Consider the following 22,616-nt stretch of genomic DNA (forward strand, 5'->3'; position numbering starts at 1 on the left):
AACAATAAATTAAAATAGACTATAAAAATGAATTATTTTATTTTCAATCACATCCTAATACTCATATGAATTTATAATAGTCTATAAAAATCTATTCAATATTATACACTATAATATAATTATATAATTTATACTGTATATTGCATACGTTGATATCAGTATAAAATCAACTAAAATAACAGTTAACAAAATAATAATAATAAATAATGTATTTGCATCTAATTTGGCTATTATATTGATTTACATTATGGTCGATTAACTATGTGGGTGTATCAATATAAAACTAAAATAAAAATTATACTGTAAACATTTATTTTAATTGCAATGAACTTTAATTAGTGTTATCAGGTAATAAAAATTTGTGTCAATTGCTTGTATAAAATAGATAATATTTATACCGTTTATATATAATTGATATATTCTGTGTATTCAACTGCTCTATAATTTAGTGATCTTTATTTTATAATTAAATGTTGATTTTATTTAGGAACCTTTTATTTTTTTAATCATTAAATGTGTCTAATATATTACTATTATAGTATTATAAAAAATAGATAAAATAACATTAAATGTTTGCGTATATATTTACAGTGTTTAAGTGTTTATTTGTTTAAATGTTTGGTATTTATTCTCGTAAAATCAATTGGTCAACAAAATATCAGACAAGTTATATTATATATATATATATATAAATATATAATATATACTACAGTACTACCGGTATATATATTGATAAATCATAATTTTTATTTTTTATGAAGTAAATAAAAAAAATTAAAGATAAAAGTTTTTATAAGACAAGTAAATTGATATCTTAATGAATATTCAGTAGAAGTAGAGTACATTACAGTAGAGTATATATATATATTCTGTTATTCAAACGGATATAAATTTACAGTATATTTGTCTACTAAGAAATAGTTTTATTTGATGTCAAACGGTTGAGTAAATATAAAAGACATTAAATAACATATATTTACATATATATGAAACTTTTAATTAAACACTTTTGAATCTAAAATTATAGCGTTGAGAGCACTTTAAAAAGTTTTTGATAATAAAAGATAAAGTTAAATAGTTTTTAGATACAGAAATAAAGTGGGAGATATAAAATCTGTTTAATCTGTTTATTAAAAGAGATCTAATTAATTAAGTAAGGTTAATTTATAAACTATTTTATAAGACTAATTAATAAATTATTTATTTATTTCAGTTTTATATTAAATAAATTGACATTTTGTAAACATTATTGATATTATAGTAAAATCTAATAAAGTAATTTAATAATAGATAACAAAAAAATAATCACTTATGAAATTTATGACATTAATTATTGACAATCATTTAATATTTATATCAAATTATGAATATTATCATTTTAAATAAAACTATGATTTTAAATTATAATAATCTAGTATCATTTATTAAGTTCAATAATATATAGATAATTGTTTTTAAACATTTGAATGATTATTATTGCAAAATCAATTATTTGAATACTCTCATGGAATATATATACTGTATTATTTTTTTTATTACTATATTTTTTTTATAAAAACTTATGTTTTATGAATCTATAGTTTTAGTTTGCAATTGTTTTTCGTTGCATATAATGGTTTAGAAAAATATATGATGACATGTGCGCCTAATATTTATATTTGATATATGAATATATATATAAACCAATTGATTTATGTCTATTATAAATCATAGCTTTATTAATTTGCACTGACACACACACACACACACACACACACACACACACACACAGTATATTAAATCAAAGTTTTAGCGTTAAGGGTCATCCAAGCTATAAATACTAAATACTATAAATTTTTAAATCACAGATAACCCAATTGAAAATTATTTAACTGTTAATATTAATTAATATCATATTATTGTAAAATAATTAATTAGTGTAAATATCATAGAGTAATATTAAAAGTGTAAATTAAATATAGAATATTATTTGTTTTAATATTAGTTTTTTAAAATTTCAATCTAATATAAATTAGCATATTGTTAATGACATTAAATAAGTAAATTATATTATTGGACAAAATATTACGTTTATATTACGGTAATTTATTACTTATATTTAACTTTTAATTTTTATAAAAATTATTTTTAAAACGTATAAATGAATCTTTTTTGCATGCTAATTACAATGCATTAATGCATTTTAATTAAAATTATTATAATGATTATGTAAATATGCATTATCTGTTTCAGTAAAATTAATAATATTATACATTTTATCAATTTAAATAATAATTATATTATTAATAATGTGCAAATACGAAAGCTAATATTTATGATAATTTAATTAAAGCAATATGTAATTTGCATTAACCGTAATAATCTTAAATAAACAACAAATAATTTATTTTATGATTTTAAAATAATTAGTATAATTGGCTTTTATTGCTCCATATTTTAATGAATCTCAATGTTTTGATTGTTTATTTTATTTTAAATATCAAACTTTAATTATAAATTTCAATAATAACTAATTTAATTATGAATTATTTAATTTATTTGAAGAAAATATTTTATAAAATTATAAATAAAATAATTTTAAAACATCTTATAAGTAAATATTCAACATTTAAGCTTAAGTTTAACAAAATAAAATTAGTATATATATCTTTATTTTATCATAATAAATAATTCAAAATTATTATACAAAAACATAATTTTTGTTTATATTTTAAAGTCACACTATTATAACCTATTATTATTGAAACAATTTTACATTATAATACTTTTAATATTTATATTAATATAAAATTAATTATAATCATATATTATACATAAATTTATTTGATTATAATTTTCAAAATAGTTTTATAGTTTTTATTTTAAAATTATTATATCTTAAGCATAAAAATATTATTATAGAAATAGTTCGATAAATAAATATATATATTTAAAAAAAATTACATAAATACAAAATTTAAACTGAAATATTCAATCTATTTATTTAATCTTCAAATAGTTATTATGAAAATTGTATCAAAGCATTCATAATAAATATATATATATATATATATATTAGATAAACATAATAATGCTTACCATTTATGAATTCATAGTTTGAGAAACCCCTGCAAAAGATAAGCACAAAAAATTTATGATAAGAGATAAAAATTACTGTAAATATATATATATATATAATATAATATATGGTATATTAATATAGTATATATATATATATATTGATATTTTGTATTTTAGTCATTTATATAAAAAAATTATTTAATAAAAAAAATATTATTATTATTTATGGCTATTGTTATATAATAGATATTGTAATGTATGTGTGTATAGTATGACATACCAGATGGGACCGCATACGTGTACCGAAGCCAGAAATAGTAGGCCGACTAACGTCACGATTACTATTAGTGTCGAACACTTACTGGTGTAGTCATGTTGTGCCCGATGTTTGATATATCTATTAATTTTTGTTATTATAAGATAAATGTTTAGCATAAAAATGTAATAAAAATTAAATTATAATATTAGTATTATGTGAAATACAACAATAAAAATAAAAATTAGGTTAGTTTTATTTTATTTTATCATCGTATGAACACTTCAAAAGTATTGCAGTTTTTTATATATAAAATTTAATTTTATTAGTATTTATTTCATTAGGTTTAACTTTTTATTGTAGATAGTAATAAAAATAAAATTACCAATATAATTAATTAATTGATTGATCGATTATTTGGCTATTTTTAGTTGTTTTTAGCTAAAAATGTTGTATTCAATATAACTTTGCTAACACTTTTTTTTGTAGACCATATCATCGTTAACTGTGATATACTGTAGTTTAGGATATATTTAGTTATAAAAATTTACTTTTGATTTTATATGTGTTTGTGTGTGTGATAGTGTTAAATATTGGTAATTTAATTTATTGTTAAACTCTAATATTAAATCATTAGTGTCACAATAGATACTATTCAAATAAAATATATAATATAAATTTTGAGTTATGATTTTACTGATTAAAATTAAATATTTTTATATTATTTAATATATTATAGAATTTTCTTTTTATTAAAAAGTTATATTAATAATTCAAAATTCAATATATTAAGTTATTGAGTTATTTTATAATACATAATAATAAAAATTTAAAAAATAGAAAAATGTATAAATTTATGACTATAAAAATGAAAATTTAGTACTCAATAATCCGATATAATTTTATTAATTCATGTATAAAATATTTATATAAAGTGTATATTATATTTTTTATATACAGTAGTATTTAAAGTTTTAATTAACGTGAACTTTGCTTTTCTCAGCATAATTTTAAACTAAATAATAAAAATATTTTGTAAACATTTTTTTCCAAACTATAATACTTTATATAAATACAGTACATAAAAGAGAATTTCGTTGACAATAGATTATAGTTTACAGTAAAATGAAAATTTTTTTAACAAATAAATTATTTTTTTTTTAAAGATTTCAAGATTCAAAATTTTTTTTATTCATAAAAATATTATAAATTGTATTAAGACACGAAACATATGTCAAATGTTGAACTCTCTCTCTCTCTCTCTCTCTCTCTCTCTCTCTCTCTCTCTCTCTCTCTCTCTCTCTCTCTCTCTCTCTCTCTCTCTCTCTCTCTCTCTCTCTCTCTCTCTCTCTCTTTCTAAGCAAACATTTCAACACATAAAAAATTTTGTGATAAATACTAACTAAAAAAATAACTAATAATACTGTGATAATAATACTGTGAGTTATAAAAAAGAGATTGATTTATATAAACACGTATGAGATTATATAATATAAATATTTATTTATTTTTTTGAATTGTCGAGTAGTGTCAAAATGTTTTGTTATTTTTTGTTATTTATTTGAAAACAATTGTGAGTTTTAATATTGTGCTTATTTTTTTATATTATTTTATGGCTTTAAAATTTATAAACATTATACAGATTATTGTGTTTATTTAGAAATACAAAGTGTGCCAAAAATATTTTTTAAAAAAATTTAATATATATTTATATAAGTGGTTATAATATAGATGATTTAACATAACCAATACTATTTATAGTTTTCAATTTTCAAATATTTATATGCTTTATAGCTGTTAAAAAATATGATGATTTTGATGGGTTAAACTAATATTTAAGTATGCATTTTATGGACTATAAATTATATTATACTTAAATATTATAGTGATTTTGCAATAATCGATATCACATTGACTATAAAATCATTTTGATGTAAATAAAAATATATTTTTGCTATCAATATGTGGTAAATTGATTTTAAACATATTTTATATTATTTAGATAAATATATATTGCACAATAGAGATTAAATTATAGTTATTTTTATTTTAAAGAAATTAGTTTTTTTAATTTTAGAGAAATTTTTTTTATAATTTCATTTATATAATTTTCGGGAATGCCTTAACTGCGGTCCGCTATGGGAAATGCTGCGGTCCGGATTTACACGAAAACGGGTGGTCAGATCTTGCGGTCCTTAATAGAAAAGTTGTAGATAATTAAAAGTTGGTCTAGGGTTCCGATAAGTAAAAAATTATCCGACCACCAGGGGACCCATAAAAAAAAAACATGTTTGATAAGTATAGAAAAAGCTGCGGTCCCGTATTACCCGAAAACGTGATCAGTTCTTGCGGTCATAAATAGCAAAGTTGTAGAAAAATTGGTATGAGATTATATTAAATAAAAAATTTTAAGACCATCAGGTGGCACACAAAAAATTTTTATAGCGATCCTAATTTATTAAAAAATGATTAGTCACATTTTAAAGATGATAATTTTTGATATTAAATAATTAAATTATTAAACCAGATAATTGTACAGTAATTAATCACAAATATAATTTTTTACATTCTTAATTGCTGTACATATTGTTTATATTGTTTTAAAATATTATATAAATTTAACCATATGTTAAACAAAATATTAATTTAATTACTTTTTACATAAACAAATATTATTACAATTTTACTTCCAACTTTACAATGCAAATAAATTGTACATAAAAATAAAATAAAATAGTTTTTTATAAATCATTTTTTAATAATCCTAAAATAAATCGTATATTGTATAAATTATCACAGCTAAATTAATTAATAAAAAATATTATACTATTTGTAAACACTATATTTGAATCTTGTTCAAATATAATTATGTTATTACTAACAATATCAAATGAATTAATACAAGTAAACAAAATAAATTAAAAAAATGATATAATATTCATTGTAAAATACTATTTATTTTTTAATTATTATTTTTTGCTACATATGGTTAAATTATAATATTTTATAAATAATATTATAATAACATAATATAACATTAAACAATATTATAAACAGACAATTTTCAATAAAAAAATAATTTAATTTTTTTGAGCGCCCCCTGGTGGTCGGATAATTTTATACTTATCGGAACCCTAGACCAACTTTTTATTCTCTACAACTTTTGTATTGAGGACCGCAAGATTTGACAACCCGTTTTCGGGTAAAACGGTACCGCAGCATTTTCTATAAAAAAAATACACGTTTTAATTTTTTTGTGCGCCCCCTGGTTGTCGGATAATTTTTTACTTATCGGAACCCTAGACCAACTTTTAATTATCTACAACTTTTCTATTAAGGACCGCAAGATCTGACCACCCGTTTTCGTGTAAATCCGGACCGCAGCTTTTTCTATACAAAAAATATACGTTTTAATTTTTTTGTGCGCCCCCTGGTGGTCGGATAATTTTTTACTTATCGGAACCCTAGACCAACTTTTAATTATCTACAACTTTTCTATTAAGGACCGCAAGATCTGACCACCCGTTTTCGTGTAAATCCGGACCGCAGCATTTCCCATAGCGGACCGCAGTTAAGGCATTCCCATAATTTTCTGCTAAACAATTTAAAATAAATTGTTTTTAAACGACAATATCAACAAAAGTAATAGGTTTTTCTAATAAAAATAATACGGAAAAACAAGTTTTATCATCTGAAATTATTAAATAAATTTTCAATTTATTTAATAGTTTTTATATGATATTAAAAATAATATATGATTTATTTATTTTATAAAAATACAATAACAATAAGAAAAAATAAAATGGCTATATATTATTATTATTATGATTTGTAAATTATACACTAACCACCAATATTTAATAAATAAACTTTATTATTAACTAGATATGCATTGCGTTAAACTAGCTGTTAAATTATTGATAAAAAGTTAAAATTATAAAAAGTTGGCTAATATTAAAAAATATTAGTTTAGAATATTTTGTTAGAAGTTTCTTTAAAAATGTTTATTATATAAATAGATAACTGAATATTATTATCAAAACTTATTTTAAATGACTATATCGTGGAAATAATAATAATAAGTAATTATTAATAACTGATTATTAATTAAATGTTTTTAATAGTATTTAAATTAATTTATATATAAAGTTTATTAACATATTTTATATAAAAAAAAATTTCATTCATTATTTAAGTTTTATATTTTTGGCATCTCACATTACAAAAAATAATTTTTAAAATTAAATAAAACTAATATTTTTAATGAAATAATCGAAATTTAAATAATTTATATTATTATTATATATTTTCGGATCACATTTGTATGACTGTTCAGTGTATATAAATTAATATATCAATTATAATTAGTTATAATTACAATTCCTCAATAAAATAAAGTATTATTTTTTTTTTTTAAATTTGAAAATTTTTCTAGAATACTTTTTTTGGAATATTTATTAGAAATTTCTATTTATCCATCCCCAGTTATTGGGCCAATATGTTGATACATTTCATATAAAACTTTTTATTTATTTATTATAAATAAATATACAATTTTTTTTCGTTAAATAAATATTATTCTTTGCAATAAAGAGAGCCAACAAATACTACAGTATATTCTATATTCTGTATACATTATACAGTACTATAAGTTGCTCTCTTAAATAAATTTATTTTCAGTTGTTTTTTATTATTATTTATTTTATTTTATTAGTTTTTAAGTATTATTGTTATAAAAAATAATAAATTCTATAGTGTAAAAACTATCATCATATAAATATATATACTGTATATATACTGTATATATATACACAGTGATCTATATGTTTATTTTCCAAAAAATTAATATCGTTATCTCATATTTAGTAAACTTTTCCATATATTTTAATCAATATTTATTATCGATAGTATTATATTGATTTCAAAGTCATATGAAAATAATAATAATAATAATAATAATAATATCAATCCATCATTTAGTTTATCCATCACTTCTACAAATTGCTTGTCACTAAAGAGTTGTTTAAATAGCGATTTCATTGGATGTCTATTAATAAATACAACTATAATAATATTAAAGTACAATAATTTATCATAAGTCATACCAACATTATTATACTGAATACAGTATATATATATTATATAAATTAAAAACTATATTACTATAACATTTGTACGGTAAAGTAATTATGCAATATTATTTTTATACTATTATCTTCACAAAAAAATCATTACTTATATTTAACTAGCTTATTTTTTCAAATAAAATAATTTTTATCTATATGTAAATTGTTAATAAAACTTTGAGTGTATTATAATTTAATGTGTAGTACTTATTAAAATAAAAACTTTTTGCTAACAGATTGTTATTTAAATATAAATGACATTTATTCATATATTATTAAAAAATCAATAAAAACACACTATTATTATTATTATGATTATTTTGATTACTATTGTAGAAAATCGTACATTTTTTCAATTAAATTTTCTTTTGAATTACATATTTAATCTCACTAAATGTTTTTTTTTCAAAAAAATAACAATAAATGAAATTTTAGTTCAGTAAAAATGTACTGTTTTTTATATAAACGATTTTATATAATAACAGGTGTACACAAAAAACTTACATTAAAAAATAACTGAGATATTAATGCAAAATAAAATATTTTAGAAAAAAATTATAATATAATATAAAAATTTGTTATTTCTATTTTATTTCGGTTTTTTTTATATGTATTAATAGTTTATATTTAATATTAGATTATAAAATAAATAAAATATACCTATAATATGCCGAAATACTACTAGTAATATAATAGTTAAATAAATGATAATATTATAAAACTTTAATAATATTTAAAAAATAAATTTTTAACTATTGTGTCAATAACAGACTTTTTTATATAATAATAATAATAATTTAAATTTGAAAATAAAATAAAATTACAACTATTTTTTTCAAAAAATTGATTAAATAAAAACTAGTCTATTATGTGTTTGTTTGACGTATTTTTCGAGTAAATCACAATTTATAATAAATTGTTTTTCTATGAATAATCACATAAAACATTTTTGTTTAATTTTTTTAAAAAAATATGCTTAAAATCACAAATATAGTGAGTTTTTTGAAAAATAAAAACTATCTAAAAATGACTATTATATATATATATATATAATCATATAGTAAAATATACTGCATGTATGTAACATTATTATGTAAATATTTGTTACATTTAAAATATTGTAGTTATCTATGTAATTTATTTTTTTTAAACTTTTTCATATGATATATATATATATATATTATTGTTGACTTTTCTGTAGGAAATTATTCATTTATTCACGAAAAATATAAATCCAAAAAACATTTTTTTTTATTTTAAATATATTTGCTTTGATATCAAACATACCTGTCTTGAATCAGAAGTGATAGCGACCATAGATTTACATAATATAGTAATGAGTTGAGGAAACCATGAAATAGACAAAGAGGGACACCAATAATGCAAACGCCTGGTTATTACAAATAAAAATAATTATAAAATTAATTATTTACTTATTATAATTAGCTTTGGTTTTTTTTGACGTAATTCACAAACAAAATAATCAAATAGTCAATTATATTTTAAATGAAATTTTTAGTTTAGTTGTTATGAGAATGTGTAAATATTTTTAATTTAAGTTATTGAGAAAAATGTTTATATAGAAAATTATATATATTATAAAAAAATAATTAATTAAAATTAAATATTGTTTACAGTTATTAGTAAATTTTTATTAATAATAATAATAAATTAGTTAAATTATTATTGTATTTCGAAATATTATATAAACTATAAAAAATTAGTTTATTTATTTAATATGTATTTTTGAAAATTGTTTTGTATTTACTTTTAGAATTACCAGTAATTAAGTTAAATATTAACTTAATAATAAATTATATTATTGTTGGTACCATATTGTTATTAATGCAATTTAAAAAACAACATTTAGTTTATCTATAACCTATAAATTTATAAATTATTCTGATTAAAACTAACCAAAATATTAGACATTTATTTTGTAATATATAAAAAAATATATATAATTTTAATTTATTTTAATATTTAATAGAAAACTTATAAAAATATTTTCATTTATAAAATACAATTTATACAGTAGTTATTAATATTTATTTGATCAAATATTATATTAAATATGATGTATATACAATATTATACAGTATATATTTTCTATGTGTTTATTTCTTATTAAATAATATTATTTTTTAAATCTTTTCAAATATTACAGTTTTATATTTTTAAAAATATAAAACCTTATAAAAACGATATTAAGTAAATTGTTTATTTTATGGTTTATAAAAAAAGATTAAATAAATATTTTTATTACATTGTACTGTAAATTTCTAGTTATAAATATTTAATTGAAAATATTCTAAAAATGTTCATTTATAGTAAATTAGTTTTTTTCCGGTTTCCAAGTAAGCTAAAAATAAACTGTTAAATTATTTTAAAAATTTTGCAAAAATAAAAAATTATTTCTTAAGCCATGTATTTATTTTGTAATAGACATGAATATACTGTACATTATACTATCATAAATGTCGATATTAATATTTTATATAATTAAATATTATCTACAATATAGATGTTTAAAAATATTTTTTTACCCTAAACTTTAATTGATAAATAATGTATAAAATTTTGAAGTTTACACTAATTTTTATAAAATATTTTACTTCATATTACAGTAATTATATATTAATAATAATAATAATAATAATAATAAAAAAAGATATATTTATAGTTACATCTATATTCAAAGTTTTATGTAAAAATTATTATTAAAAATATTATTATTACATAATATAATAGAATCCATTAGTTTAGATTGAAAATAAATATCGATAAATCTACAGTATATTTATGTTATTGATATACTGTATGTATAACTTTTTTTTTAGTTATTTATAAAATAACAAATATCAATAATCATATTCAACTTAATATTTAGTATAAAATAACAAATATTAGATTTAAGTTAGTTTGTTTAATTAATTTTTTTTCAACAAAATATAATAAAAATAATAGTTTTTTTGTTTTTACTTTTTTTATAAACAAAAAATATTAATTAAAAAATCTAAATCTAAATTATTTTTCTATGTTTAATAATTTTGTTTGTGTCCGTAAGTCACTAATTATAAATTCAATTAAAAAAAATGATTTAATGTTTTGTTAATTAATAAAAGATTTACATTTTAGTAATATGTCGTTGAAAATTATATTATTATAACATAATTTTTGTTGTTTGTTTTTGACATAATGTCATTAATAATAAATTGTATAATTTTACTTATATAACATATTTTATATAATATATGTATTTTTAATATTTAATACATTTTGTATGTCTTTTTTTATTAAAAAAAATTTATACAACAATTTAATTTTATTCAATTTACTTTATAATACTTTTTTTGGTTATTTTGAAATGGTTTTTATTGGGGGAAAAAAAGTCGAAAAAGTATAACATTCCTAACGTTCCGAGAAATCCTTTAAATATAATCAACAAAATAATGAGAGACTGATTGCTATAATAAAATAAAATGTTATCAGTTTTTTTCACTCAATATTAGTCTTATTAAAAGACATTTTGCATTTTAATATATCAATAGTAATGCTGTGATTTTATTATATGATAAAAAAAAGTTTTCCCATACAATCACAATGTATATCCTTTTATATACCGGTATATTATATATATTTTTATAGAGATTTTAATTTTATGTTATTAGTAATGTTTTATTGTAAAAATAAATATCCAATAACTCAAACACCCAATATCAATTATGTTTTTATTTTGAACAGTATAATCTATATTGTATTAAGATTAAAATAATTATTTTTTTATTTATTTAAGTTCAAATTGTTTTGATTAAATTTATAAATAGATAAGATCCGTATTTTTCAAATATAGTATTAATAGTAATAATAATAATAATAAATCAATTAGTGTATTTTAATTATCTAAATTATTAATTTAGTAAAAATGACATTAATTTATGCCAATAATAAATATTATTTGTTATTTAATACAATACTTATATAAAACTATTTTATTATTTATTAATATACGTTAGAATTGTGTGATATTTTTTCTAATATTCATACAATGAATATTTGTTATAAATATTAGTATATTTTTAAAAATAATAAACAATAAACACTATAATACAATACAATACATAAGGTATAGTAAATAACATAAAATTATATTTGAAACAAAATTATTATATATATATATATTCTATACAATAATATTGATAAACATAAATATATATATATATATATATATATATATATTGTAAAATATTGAACAAATTAATAGTGAACAAAAACATTTAGAAAAAATTGTTAAAATATTATATATATATACAGTATACTATGTTTAGCTATAATTATCTTTTATTATGTGAGCATAAAGTTAATGTGTAATAATAAATAAATAAATATAATAAAAAACTTATTAAATTTACATTTATAATATAGAGTATAAATTTTATTCACTTATAGTCTACTGTATAAGTCATATACGGTATATAAAATGTCATAATAAATCATGTTAAAATTAAATATAAATTTATTTAGATATATATATAACACATTTTACAAAACATTTAATAAATTAATACATTAATCAACAAAAATCACGAAAAAATAATAATTTAGTACATTATTGTTGAAAATTAGTCCAATTTGTTTAGTATTTTTGTTTGTTTGTTTGCAACTATTGTCAATGTATTAACTTATATGATAAATGAATGAGCATGGTCAATTTCTATCATCAAATTTTGCCTATTTTTCTAACAATGATAATGTGTAAACATTATAATAAAGTTTTAATACTGTATATACAGTATATATACTGTACATTGTACGATATATAAATAACATATACATTATAAGATAAACAATATACAGTATATATAGCGTATTTATATTTATTAATAATATATATTTACGATATTTATTAAAATCTCTATTTTACCGTATCTTTGGATAGTTTTGGCTTAATTTATAGACATTGGATTAGGAAATAAAATAAAAATTATTTATTAATGATAATATGTAATATATGTATTGGTATGCCATTGGGTATAACATTGTTACATAAAATATTAGCAAATTATTTGTAATTTGAGTTAAATAAAAATTAAATAAATTTTATTTGTAATATAGATTTTCTTTGTAATGTATAATATACAGTGTATATCGTATTAATTTTATATAAATTAATATTATTATCATTAAAAGCAATACTTTAATATAAGAAGTCTTATGGGAGTTGTTTTAATTTAGTCAACATATTGATCGTATAGTTTATATAATTTATTGGTTATAATACTCTATATATGCATGTATTATATATATTTTTTTGTATAATTTGTTAAAAAAGCATCAATGAATTTTAATATTTAAAAAATGTATTAAAAATAATCTTTATTATGTTTATTACGCATAAATAAATATATATATTGTATATATAATATAATTAACTCTAAATTAATGTTATTTTATATAATTATTTTGCATATAAAATATAAGAATTTAATATAGTATAATATAATAAATAGACAAATAATTTTATTTGTTTGTATAAATCTTATTATTAAACTATAAAGCTTAACACATTTAAAAAAATTGACTTTTCATATTTAATTTTAATATTTTACTTTATAATTTGATAATATAAATTATATTCTGATTTATATATATATATATATATATATATATATATATATATATGTTTTTTCTATAATATTTAAGATTATGAAAATAAGTACTATATTATAATTTTTAGTTTTGGTTTTATGATATAATGTATTATCAAAAACAAACATAAACCGGATTTACTGACTATTAGACCGATAGATAAATCATGTGTTAATTGTTTTGATGGGAGGAAATGTGACATAAAAATAATAGACAAACATTTATTTCTATATTATTATATAAAAAAATCTATAATATCATATCATTTAATATATCATAGGTAGTATTGTATATTATTGTTTTAGTGTATGCTTAAATTTTTAATAATATGATTATCTATTTTACAATTAAATTTTCTTACAAAAAATAATGATTTTAAGCTTTATGTTTAATTATTTTTAAATAAATATATTTTGTAGGTACAGTACAATGCTTTTACATAATGTCTTATTATAGAATTATTATGAATTATTATTATTATTCTAAAGATTTAATATAAATAATTATTAGAATAATAAAAAAAAATAATTTATATTTAAGTTAAAATTGTATTGTTTGTTTTGTATAAAATTTTATTTTAAATATTATTTTATATAAATAATAATTATTAGTTAATAATTTTATGATTTTAATTAATAAATGTAAATTGAAAACAACATAAAAAAAGTATTAATAGAATTGAAAAAATCAAATATACAAAAGCATTATAAATCAATATAATATTAGGCAATAATAAAGTTGGATAATATGTTTGTATTAAAATATCAATGTTTACGTCAGCTAATAAATAATAAGTTACTTATAAATTATAAGTAGAGTTATCCAATTTCGGGAGTTTAAAGGTCCAAAATTGGGATATAAATCGGGAAATTAAATTTGGGTTTTCTTGCTATTAGTACTTATAGTTTATTTGTCACATTATCGGTTATTTTACATTATAAAAACATCATTTTTAACATTTTTAAAAAAATACATTTACTTAAAATTATAAACGATTCTTTGTTTTATTCATTATTAACAAAAAATAGATTAAGTATTGCAATACATATACAAAATTAACAATACATACAAAACTACAGTTTTTAATAGCAAAATATTATTGACTAAAGTGTGCTTTCCTTTCACACATATATCATACATAATCTATGAATGATAGATATAAAATTAATATTATATACTGTATTAGATGTTCAGCTAATATTGTATTAAACTGTTTTATCATTTAATATTTAGAAAATTTCGTGGAAAAACATTTATATAACTTTACAAATTTTTTTGTCTTATTTGGGATTTTTTTTCTAAATGTTGCCATATTTGTATAAATATCAAATTCCCGACGATTTAATAAATAATCAAAGTTTCGGGAATTGTCGAAATTGCATAACTCTATTATATTAAATACACTGTATATATATATACCCCAGTATATCCAACAATATATCCAAATATAAATCTCACTTAAAAAAAGTTAATAAGCATTAAAACTTTTGTTATTATTTGATATAATTTCGGTTATTGAATTAATCCCACACTTGATGTTAACTGTTTTAAAAATAAATACTATGTACTAATACTACTTATAAAAAAACCAGATTATTATATTAACACAAAATTAATCTTTATTCTCTCTCTCTCTCTCTCTCTCTCTCTCTTTCTTTCTCTCTCTCTCTCTCTCTCTCTCTCTCTCTCTYTCTCTCTCTCTCTCTCTCTCTCTCTCTCTCTCTCTCTCTCTCTCTCTCTCTCTCTCTCTCTCTCTCTCTCTCTCTCTCTCTCTCTCTCTCTCTCTCTCTATGTATGTATGTATGTATGTGTGTGTGTGTGTGTGTGTGTGTGTGTGTGTGTGTGTGTGTGTGTGTGTGTGTGTGTGTGTGTGTGTGTGTGTGTGTGTGTGTGTGTGTTATTAGTTAAAAATGTAATAAAATACAATATATATAAATATATATAAAGAGTATAAACTATTGATATTTATATATACTAATATAGTATAATAATATAAATATATATATATATATATATATAGTAAACACTGTACTTAAAATAACATTCAAAGACATTGTAAATCAATCAATAATATGAAAAAATCTAAAAATATCTAAATATCAAAAAAAAATTCTGTAAAGACGACATCAATTTGACATTAGATCGGAGACACAGTTTTGGCACAAAAAATCTTCGACACAATGACGACCCAAAAAAAAGTTTAATATAATAAAAATAGTCTTTAGTACATAACAACAATAACAACAACAATAAAAAATTTAACAAAAAAACTCAATTTAAAAAAGTTTACAAATAGTTTATCTACTAATTACCAAAACATATTATAAAAGTATTGACACAAAGTTTTAAATAAATACTGTATATTAATTAAATGTTTATATAAATGTACCAAAAAATTTATGCTTAAAGAATATTTTCGTATTTTTTTATACTGTATTAATAAATAACTATAGGTTTAATATATTTATATAATGCATAACAACAAGAATAACAACCAAAAAAAAATATATATATATAAGAAATACAAGTCCTTCGGGACTAACCTTTCAAACAAAGTACTTGTAATCCGGTTTTCAGGAGAAGCCTTACAATTGTCGACATAAAGAGGATGAGTAGTATGAGATCGACGACCGGCATCGACTGTCCCCGTCTGATACAAGACGTATCGTCTCTTTGATGTATTGCTTGCATTAGTGACACAATTAGCACTATATTAATGATTAGCGACAAAACAAACGGCACGACAATTGTCACGATATAAATATCGGTCAACTGATAGTCAATTGCCAGAACCGGTGTATCCGTTGACGATATATTGGTGTCATTGTTAAGACTCACGTATGTTGTGATGAATCCATCACTCAATGTATGATAACTGTCATTAATGTGTGACATGTTTTGCCGGACATTAATCCATATTATTGTTTTTAAAAATCGTTTTTTACAATCATTTTTTTAAATACTAATTCTATTAATTAGAGCTGAAAATTGTTTTCAATAAAACTTTAATTTTTGTTTTCATCAGTAATCTCTATAATAAATGAGAAAATGTTAAAACATTTATGGCATCAATGCATACAAATTAATAATTAAAATTGTTATTTGTTTTAATGAAATTTAACATATTATGTTTGGATCAATGCTTTAATTATATGTTAATTTTCTGTTTAAGTAATCGCATTCATTGTTAAAGTTGTTATTTTTGTCATATAATAAACATAAATGATCTCTAAGTAATTTTTTTATTTTGAAAAAAGTTATTGTCTAATTAAAAGTTTAACAATCCATAAAAATATAATTTATCAAATCTAATTATATATTTTATTTAATATTAATTATTATTTATTTATAACATTTGTTTAATAATTAGTTTACAATTTATCCAATATAAAGTATATTTTATTTATATCTATGATTTTAATTAATTTTAGTAGTAAGTAAAGTATATTATTATAAATTAGCTATAAAAAATATTTTTAAAAATTGTTTTCTATTAAAATTTGCTTTTACTATAATTATTTTAGTAATTAAAACATTATTTATACTAAAGATAACTGATTATAATTTTATGAGAAATTTTTTATTAAAAATTCTTAAAAGTTATCATTTAATAACTAATTATAAACAAATATATATATATAATTTTAATGTAATTTAAAAAATCTATACTCATTAATAATATTATATTTATTAATTTACTTACAATTTTAAGTAATTTCAATAAAATCAGAACATCTTAACGATCATTAATATTGTTGTAATCTTAACACTCAAACAATCCATTAATTTTACATAAAGTTTATATACAATATATACAATATTATATATATATTTGAAAATCCATTATAACAAATAAAACAACAACACATTAGTTGGAAAAGTTTTGTTATAATCAAAGCATTTTATTTAATGTGAATTCAATTGTTTGTTAGAACTTTTATTTATTGTTTTTGTTATATAAAAAACAGTTCATTATTTTTTTATATAAATTTTTATATTAGAAGAACGATAAATAAATAGAGTATTTTCTATATTAATTGAAATATTAGTTTCTTATTATTTCAAAAGTCAAGGATTAGCCATATATTAGTTGATGACTAAAATTATGACAAAACAGCAATCTATTGATAGTATAGTCGATAGTAAATCTATTGTGTGTTTTACTACTTGATTGTGTCGATTGAAAGGCACAAAATGTTTTGAAACTTGTCTTTCATATCAACCATAACTATAGAGAATATTCTGACTCTGGATTTCTATTATGGATTACGCGCACTGTTAGCTCATGAAACTACCAGTTCGTGTCTATATGTTTTTGCATTGTGTATGTGTTTCATACATATACCGTAAATTCGTGTTTTTCCTCATATGGAAATAAAAAAAACATGAAAACTAGCATTTTCATAAGGTAAAAAACTCGCTTTTTTACAACCCTGGTAAATTAAACGAATCTGTGGGAAAACCAAAATTGGGGGAATAGGGAACTGTAATGACCGATAATTAACAGTAATTTATTAAAACCGGTATATTTAGATATTACGGTAATTAATTAGTTATAACAGTGTTTAACAATAAATGGAATTTGTATACATTTACCGTATTTTTACATATTATAAATCAGTAAATGGATAACATATTCAAAGGGTATGGAACAACTAGTAACAAACTATTATTCAAAATAAAAAACTATATCTTTCACAAACTCGCATTATTCCCCATGACTTACATATTTTCATATGGGGATACAAGATTTAACAGTATATTAATATATGCTAAGTACAGTATTTAGTTAATTATATACAGTAAATATATACCGTATATATATATAGTATATATATATTTGTTTTCAATAAATGAAAAAAACAGTAGTAATCTCATTGGAAATATATATCTATTTATTGTATATTTAATTAACAAGATAAAAATACTAAATTATGATATTTTTTATAAATACAGTTGCTTTTTAGCAATTTAAATTGGCAGACAAATAATATAGATGCCCAAAATGCCAGACATTTATTTCCTTAAAACCATGGTTGTGATTTATAATAAAAAATACATAGTAATACTACACATACATATTATCTAAATAGAAAATTAAATAAATTTTTAACAATTTTGATTAAATCAAATAATCTGTTTGCTATTATTTGGTGAAACGAACATTTGATATTTAAAAATTTTATTCAAAACAAAAATCATGATAATATAACTTATTTTTTAAACAAAATATTCAATTCTATTGTATAAATAATGTTATTTTTTATTAACAAATACCCGACTGTATGGTTTATCTATTGAACATAAAAAATAATTAAATGCTATATTAGAAAATATTCAAATTATATTTTACAAAATAATGTATTTAAATTCATTCATTCAACTTCATCTAAATTTTTTAAAATAAACTTAATAGAAATTTATAATTATTTTAATTTTATATTTGAAAGAAAATGTTTTATTTAATATAATTTACTAAATTGCATTGGTTATTTACATGCATTTAGTTTTATTTATTTCAATACAATAATAATTTAGTGTATTTTTTTCAATTCCTAAATAATTTAAATCAAACACAGATTAAAACACGAAAACCTTGAAAAACATAGTTAATAAATATTTGGGAGTATCTCCAAAAGTTTCTTTAAATTTCCCAACAAATACAACGTTAATAATATATTTATTTATTGCATTTAAATTACATTTATTCACTAATCTGTTGTATGATAACTCAAACTCAATCTAATTTAAATAAAATATATCTAATAATATAATCAATATTATTGTTAATAAACTTTGTTTAACTAACTTAACAACAAATAGTTTTAAAAAAATTATATTTTCTTGTTTCTGTAACGTTGTATAAGTAGGGGTAAGTTATTGCTGTTTATTATACAGTATATTAGCCAATATTTCTCTCAAAAACCGGAATATCTGTTTAACAGACAGAGAGTCTAATGACGTGAAAAAAAAGTCTTTCTATTGAACAGTAAATTACAGTTGAGTTGTGTATATGTGTTGTTGTTGTTGAGGTTGAGATTGAGTTACTATTCACTTGTTATTTAATATCAAATAATTTTTAATTTTCAAAATATATTTATTAAATATAATCACATTTTTTGTTAGTTATATAGAGCTTATATATATATATATTATGCAACAATCATTTTGTCTTACACTATAACCTTCTATATATAAAAGAAATTTATTTTATATTTCTCACATTTTTAATATTATAAATACACAAAGTTTTTTTATATAATTCATAGTAATTCATATTTTTTTATATAAATAATTTAATTTTGATAAACTGTTAACCGATTTTTAGTAATTTTTGTTATAAACATTTGAAATGTCTGTCCAACAAAAAGTGATTAACTTTTCTCCCGGTCCGGCAAAACTGCCAGCAGAGGTAACATATATTTTAGTTATTTAAAAAAATAATAATAATTGTTTTCTAAATAATCTACAGGTGCTCAAAATAGCCCAGAATGAACTGATCCATTACGCTAACACTGGTATTAGTATTATGGGTATGTATTATAAATAAATAATAATTGTTTTTGTTTGTAATAAATTCAAATTATTTTATTATTATAAATTTTGTTGCCATTAATTTTGAACATATTGTAAATTATAACCTTGAATATAAAATATATTTTTGTAAAGTTTACATTAGTTATACTGTACAATTTTATTTTTTTGGCTAATCATTTTATAGTTAACTTACTTTAACTTTAATTCAATATATACTATATAAGTAAAATATTAGAGTATAATACTATATATTATATAGTATTATACTCTAATATTTTACTTATTATATTTATATCAAAATATTATATTTAATGGCATTAAAATTAATATAATTTTTATATATGATGTTGATTTATATATTAAAATATTTGCATATTACACTAATATGAAATTTTTAAAATATTTAACAGAAACAGTAGTTTAAAATCTTAATTTATTTTAAATCATAAATCTATAAATTATATTTGTAAACCTAGATTACTAAATAAAAATTTGTCACAATTTATTAGTAAAAATTTTAATAACTTATTTTTTAAATTATTTAATCTAATTATAAGAGATGAGCCATCGATCTCAAGAATTTGAAGCAATTGTCAAAAATGTTCAAAACTTGTTGAGAGAACTAATGTAAGAACTTATTAAATAAGACTAATATTTATCGGAATAACTATACATTAACAGCAAAACTATTGTCTCATTCAATATATTGTTTGATTAGATTTATATTTAATTAGTTATGCTGTTAATGTATAGTTGAACTATATTTATCTATAATTTTTTTTAAATGAAATTATAAATGGATTTTAATTTTTCAAAATCAGAGGTATACCCGATAACTACAGTATTTTATTGATGCACGGTTCGGGTACCGGACAGTTTGCTGCACTACCGATGAATCTCGTTTCACAGTTTATGGACGGTTCGGTTGTCGATTATATAGTGACCGGTGCCTGGAGTGATAAGACATTGAAAGAGGCACAGAAATATGTGTCTAATGTCAATCGGGTGACACCGAAACAGACCGCTTATGTGGAAATACCGGAAAGAAATCAATGGAAACTGGACGCCAATGCAAAATACTTTTTCTATACGGACAACGAAACAATTCACGGAATTGAATTCCCGTACATTCCCGAAGGATTACCAAATGTGCCGCTAGTGGCCGATATGACCTCCAATTTTTTGACCCGACCTATTGATATCAAAAAGTACGGCGCAATTGTGGCCGGAACTCAAAAGAATTGCGGTATCGCTGGACTCGGCATAGCTATTGTTCGCAAGGATTTGATCGGCAAAGCTATGTCTGTTTGTCCATCGATTATGGACTACAAGATAATGGACGACAACAACTCACTATATAACACACCACCAGTTTATTCGTATGTCTTATAACTAAACATATTTATGGACTAATAATTATGACATTTATTTTACAGTATTTATATGTGCGGACTATTCCTTCAGTGGATTAAAGACAACGGAGGTCTTGAAGCTATGGCTAAGCGAAGCACCGAAAGATGTCAACTGATATACGATATTATCGATAACTCCAACGACTTTTACTATTCGCCAATTAATCCCAATTCGCGAAGTCGTGTTAACATACCATTCCGTGTGGGCGGTAAGTCAGGTGATACCGATCTGGAGAAGCGGTTCGTCGACGAGGCAAAGGCTAAGGGTATGATCCAACTGAAGGGTCATCGATCTGTTGGTGGTATCAGAGCATCGCTTTTCAATGCAATGACTGTCGAAGAGACACAAGTTTTGCGCCAATTTATGATTGATTTCCAAAAGACATATAAAAAATAATCCATATTTTTAACATTTTCTGATAATTTGATTATTACTATAAAACTAATAAAACAAACATTTTTTAAAAATAATTTGTTACTTATTGTTTGGTCATTCATTACAACAACTATTAACTATAATTTATTTTAAAACAATTTTTATAAAATACATTATATGATAATCAATATACATAAATA

At 19.7% G+C, this 22,616-nt stretch overlaps 2 protein-coding genes across 2 annotated transcripts in view; one reads left to right on the top strand and one right to left on the bottom strand.

Moving 5' to 3' along the window:
* Positions 1 to 22,616, bottom strand: part of LOC128956278 (40S ribosomal protein S3-A-like) — a 195,722-nt gene that overhangs the window by 149,409 nt on the left and 23,697 nt on the right. The gene's annotated exons all lie outside the window — the stretch shown is intronic.
* Positions 20,289 to 22,486, top strand: LOC128956274 (probable phosphoserine aminotransferase). Its single transcript, XM_054301967.1, has 5 exons — positions 20,289 to 20,503; positions 20,564 to 20,624; positions 21,186 to 21,255; positions 21,450 to 22,007; positions 22,065 to 22,486. Exons 1-5 carry the CDS (start codon positions 20,444 to 20,446, stop codon positions 22,435 to 22,437), a joined length of 1,122 nt encoding a protein of 373 aa, XP_054157942.1. The 5' UTR covers positions 20,289 to 20,443; the 3' UTR covers positions 22,438 to 22,486.

The sequence above is a fragment of the Oppia nitens genome, unplaced genomic scaffold (assembly GCF_028296485.1).
Source record: "Oppia nitens isolate AA-2021 unplaced genomic scaffold, nextdenovo-longstitch-racon4-pilon3 scaffold2_pilon_pilon_pilon, whole genome shotgun sequence".
In the NCBI taxonomy this organism is placed as follows: domain Eukaryota; kingdom Metazoa; phylum Arthropoda; class Arachnida; order Sarcoptiformes; family Oppiidae; genus Oppia; species Oppia nitens.